Below are 5,758 nucleotides of genomic sequence, written 5' to 3'. Positions count from 1 at the left end.
CCTCTTTGCAATTTCCTTCAGGCCTTTAGCATCACCCACTTATCGCATATAGCAATTGCAAATCAAGACAGTTGGAAAAATCAGATTTGGAAGGATCATACAACGCTCAATATTCTAGATGTTTGGGTCGAAGACTAGCAAAGATTCATTGGCTCACTAGAGGAGGCCAATGTGTGGAATAGTGACAACCATGATGATCTTATCTGGGTGTTGGACACCCATGGCAGATACTCCCCCAAAACAGGTTATGCTTACACAATGGTAGCCAGACACACTGGTGATTTTTCTTGGTGGTGGAGTCACATCTGGAAATTAAAAGCCCCTCCTAAATCTAGGCTTTTCATGTGGTGCATTTTAAAAGACAAGGTACCCACTGAACTAATGTTGATGCGTCGCACAATCTGCGGTCCTTCTAGATGTTGTCTGTGTAGTTAGCATGAGGAATATTTTACTCATCTTTTCCTTACCTGTCCTGCCTTGAAATCATTTTGGTTAAGGATCCTCACTTCACTGAATCTACATATCGATTCTTTAGGACAAGACATCGAAGAGGCTTGGCAAACATGGTGGATAAAATCCAACTCACAGAAAATTAGATTCCTACCACTGCTTATTTGTTGGGGAATCTGGCTCAACAGGAACAAATACATATTCATGCATGCCAAAATAGATTGGGATTCCTCCAGTGTTGCGTTGTTGGCCATTTACAACTTGCTCCTGGAGGACCTGGACAATCGGCCTTCTCAGATCATTACCCCAGAAATTATAGACATAAACTCACCCTGGGGTTATTTTGATGGTTCAGCACAAGCCGAAGGCTGTGGAGGTGGGGCGGTATTGCATATTGATAATATAGTGTCTTTTAGAATCAAGGTCGGCCTAGGCATAGGCACCAACAACTATGCTGAATTGAGCAGTCTAAAATACCTTCTCCTTTTTGCAAAAGAACAAAATTGCCAACAGCTTCAGATATTTGGAGATTCACAGCTCACTATTAACTGGACAAATGAAGTTAATCATTGCCACTTGCACACACTTAGAGATATTCTGACTGATATCTTTTCTCTAAAGTCTCAATTTGATTCATTTGCATGCTCACATATATACAGGGAAAGGAATGAGATCGTTGATCGTCTATCCAAAGAGGCAATGCAGCTGAACAGAGGTCAATGGCAGATACAGGAATTCAGGGAAGGCATTTTCTACAGTTACTATCATCGTCCATTCATGGATATGAATGGTTCTTCACTGAATGATCGCTAGATCATCCAGCAGTTTTTCTATACTATCTCTTTTCTATGTACATAATTTTGTCTTCTACAGTTTTTTGGACAGAACTCTTTAACATTTTTTCTGAAACTTATTGGACTTCTCTGAAGTTTATTATCAGTATGCATCATAAAGGGTTTTGTAAAAGCTTATAATAGCTCTGAACTGTTTCCTTTTCTGTGACAGCATTTCATATATGCAGAATCATACAACATATAATTTTCTTATCTTTTTAATGAAAATTACACTTTTTTCGAGGAAAAACATGAAATCATATCCTAATCAACCAATAAACTGAGAGAGTTTATCGACAATAGTCAAATTCTTTAAGCAAAAAGTATAAGGTAATGTTAAGATTGCTTAGCAATGCAATCAACAAGAATTGTATTGTCACTAGATTCCACAACAATGTAAAAAAAAGAGAACCGTCATTGTATACATATAATCATGTTTTGATGGTTTATTATAAATGTTCCATGTGTCTCGAAACTAGACAACAAATCAATAATAGCTAATTTTTCCACACAATTTTGCTCATAGGAAACTTTTCGTAGTTTAGGTAATACTTTCTTTAGTTCCACGCCTCTTAGAACACATTGTACTTTAGTCCTATCATTTGCATGTATGATATAGTTTAATTAACGAAAATAAACTAAGCAATAATCTTCATTGCAAATGGTACAATAAACCATAGTTTCATTCATAGTTCTAGCAGTTGTAATTGGACTACTGGATTTTGCACATACTATCTCAAATGGACTCATATATGCACTAGTTGTTGTCAGGTGTCCTTAGAAGTGTTGTAACATTGATTTATAATATCTAGGCTTAACAACTTGAAATCAAATGTATTTTTATCCTACAATAGCTACAATATAATAAAGTTTATTGTGCATATTCCAATCACTGAAGAAAGTCGTTTCTTAGATTTTCGACTTTCTTTCATGTTTTCAATGGACATATGAAAGTCAATTATGAAGTTCAGAAAAAATATTTCTTGTTTTCTAATTATAATTTTTAGTAATATCAGAGGAAAAACATTTTCTTGCAATTGTCTTTGAATTGAAAGATATGTTAAAAGAATTTTGTCGTGTGCTTGAACCTGTTACATATGCAACATTTGTAAAACTATACATGGAAATTGTATAGCAAATGGACAATAAATTTGTAGCAATGAAGCATTCAAATAAATCAAAGCTTATTTTTGCCTTGTCATGTTCTGCGTTGTCATCTTTGATTTCCAGTAGAAATTGCATTCCTGTATGTGTTGCCAAAATTGCAATGGCACTAAGTGCCAATTGGAAACAAGTCTTAACTATGAGACATATTTTCAATCGTCATATTTGGAAAGAATCAATACTTTGTGCAAACAAGAAAAATGTTTTATATAATGCCAAATCTATTTAGACAGATAGTTTTTTCACAATAACCATTATCGTATTTATGATTTGAAATTATTTCGAAATTTGTAATAGAAACACCAACATTTGCAATAAGTTTTTCCTCATGTTGTTCGACAAATTGTGTTGGCAAAAGCAATTCTATTGTCATTTCCACTTTCTTATATGTTAAATATGCATGAAGTATCACTTTTGTTTTATTTTCTTTGTCCAAAAAAGTTTGATATTTAACTAATACAACGTCATGACAAATGCTTCCTATTATATTGTTATTGATATCTTCTATCAATAATGGCATAGACTCGATCTATTTTCGCGTAGTCATGAGCATTGAATTGAAATTAATTCAAAAAAAATATGATATATAGTTAACTAAACATGGACAAAATTACCTATTTGCTTTTGTTTCTTCCCTATTTTTTGTTCCTTTCATTTTGTCTCCTAGGATATCTAATAGTGCTCATCGTTCTGTCTACTCCCTCGTCTATGTCTATTGTAACATCATTCGAATCCAATATTTTTTGTCTATTCACAAATAATAGATTAAAATCACTGCTTAAAAGGACATTATAATTGATACTAAGTAAGAACTGACTAATGAAGACCAAACCAAATAATGCAAAGTCATTTCTAATGTATATTCCAATATCAAGTTCATAGTTACCATTTAATCTGATTTCTATGCATATAGAGAAAATTCTTCATAAGTTTTAGTTTCAACAGATACAAATGTTTTATAGAAATATTTGAAGTGCCTTTTTCCTTGTAAGTGTTTTCCTAGATCTGAATATCTAAGTGTTATATGTTTCCTAAAAATTGAAAGAGCCTTGTTTTTAGTTATAGTACATAAAAAATATAGCCAAAAAGAAACACAGTCGTATAATGTAAAAAAAATCAAATGACAATAGATAGAACATAAATGCACCTCTTAGCAAAGTTATCATTGTCTTTAATGGTATTTTTTATGTTTGTGTTCATCTTCCATGCTCCGACAATATGAATTAGATTAAATATATAGAAATAATAAAAATAAGAGGTTCTAATTTCATATGATGGAAGCAATTCAGACGTAACAGCTACATGACAGTAATGTATCTTATATAAACGTGTTTAGCACTCTCACATTATCCACTATTTAAACTTCGCACCCCATTGCTACAGGGTTTTAACGTATGTTGTATAAATGCTCTAAGTACTCGCATATAGAAGAAAGAATGCACTATTGACCTGAAAAAATGCTACATGTTTTGCACCTTCGTTCAAAATGAGGTTGCAGAGAAAATCCCTCACACCATGCAACTACTAGAACAACATCGTAAAGCCCGGACAAGAAATCTATTTGTAACCAGCTCCCCCGAAAAGTAATCGAATATGTATTTGTAATGTGTATGATAAACTCTTTGCAAATTCTCATATAGACAGCATAACTAAAATTAGTGGTTACAATTGTCACATTACCTTATAAATATTCAACATGCGTATTAGATTAATAATAATAATAATAATTAAAAACTTGACAAAATAATGAACAGTCAACACATTTCGACCATGAAGCGAGTGCTACAAAATATAAATTTATCATTAAATAAATGTGACTTTCTCATAAATTTAAAGTTAAATGTGAAAGCTCTACACAATGAAATAGGCTCCTGCAATTAAGGTTTGCAGTTTGCATCACAAGCTTATTATCACAAAAATAATGTGTATTCTCACATGCAAATTGACAAGTTAAATATTTAATTATTAGATAAATATTTAAAACTTTGATAGCATTTTATATATGTCCAGGCAGAATATGTATATATAGATTCTAGCACAAGTTCTTTAAATTCTTATTTGCTTTAAGAAAATAAAATGTACACGTGTATAACTAAAATTATTACAAAGATCAATTTAGATTAATAAATTTGATTTGGCCATAGCCAATGTTTCATCATGCGCAGTTTTCCTTGTGCAAAGCGACTTATATTATTGTGCATAGGTGCAAAGCAAATAACGTTGATACATAGTGCGAAGTGCTTAAAGATCATATGGAGCCTTAATACTTGTTTAATGGCTCTATAAACCAAGAAAAATTAGAGCTACATGGAAAAATCAGAGCTAGCAACGTTACATTGTTATTTTGTTTAATTAGGCTAGTTTTGTGATATGTAGAAGAAAGAGAAAGGTTGTGGGAGAAGTGCAATAGAAAGGCTGTGTGGAAAAAATGGCGACAAATATGTGGAAGTAGCTTTGAAATATTAATATAATATGAAATATGGGAAAATGAACACGTATAATATATACAATTAAAGACAATGATAACTTTGTTAAGAGGTGTGTTATTGTTCAATTTATTCTCGTTTGATTATTATTATTACATTATACAGATCTGTGTTTTTTTTGCTATATATTTTATGTATTGTGTAATATGTAATGTTGTATAAATAAAGGCATACATGAATTTATACAAACATATGAAACATTACAAAACAATGTTTATGTTCCCTGTCCCACACAACAATTCTTTTGAACAAAAAAGACACTTCACTTAACATTGCATAAAATTTCGAATAAAAGCACCACCATTCGACTCCTGACAAGCGATAGAAAATGTAAATTTTTCAATATCCTTATGTCAACATCTCCTGAATATTTCTCCATGAATACTTCCTTGTTTGAAAGTCTTTCCACTCCACAACCTGCCCCATCTCCTTCAAATATGCTATTAGTATTAATTAATTATGCAAATGCATATTAATTAATTAATTAATGATGTTTCCAGAAAACTAAAAAAGGTATTTCCACTCCAGAACTTGCCCCATCTCCTTCGAATTTACTATACCCATCTGCTTTGCATATATCAAACAAAACAGGAAATTGTAATAAGGATCCACATAATCTTTAAGCACTCTACACAATGTTCTGCACCTCCACACAATAATATAAGCACATTAATATAAGTCATAATATGATCTAATTTAAAATGTGATATTCTTTGAGCACTTCGCAAAATTTATCAACATTTCTTGTTCCACACCTCCACACAATAATATAAGAAAATTAATATAAGCCCTAATATGATCCTAATTTAAAATGTGATATTCTCT

At 31.8% G+C, this 5,758-nt stretch overlaps 1 protein-coding gene across 1 annotated transcript; it reads left to right on the top strand.

Moving 5' to 3' along the window:
- The first annotated feature begins 654 nt into the window (after window positions 1–654).
- On the top strand, window positions 655–1,263 carry LOC149263750 (uncharacterized). The gene has a single exon (XM_089390274.1). The coding sequence runs from the start codon at window positions 655–657 to the stop codon at window positions 1,261–1,263; it is 609 nt and encodes a 202-aa protein (XP_089246400.1).
- Window positions 1,264–5,758: the final 4,495 nt, after the last annotated feature.

This window comes from Pinus tabuliformis, chromosome 6, assembly GCF_031772625.1.
Source record: "Pinus tabuliformis cultivar Carrire ecotype Pingquan chromosome 6, CPIR1, whole genome shotgun sequence".
Classification (NCBI taxonomy): Eukaryota; Viridiplantae; Streptophyta; class Pinopsida; order Pinales; family Pinaceae; genus Pinus; species Pinus tabuliformis.
Note: the sequence above shows the minus strand (reverse complement) of the source record. Positions and strands in the feature narration are given on the sequence as shown.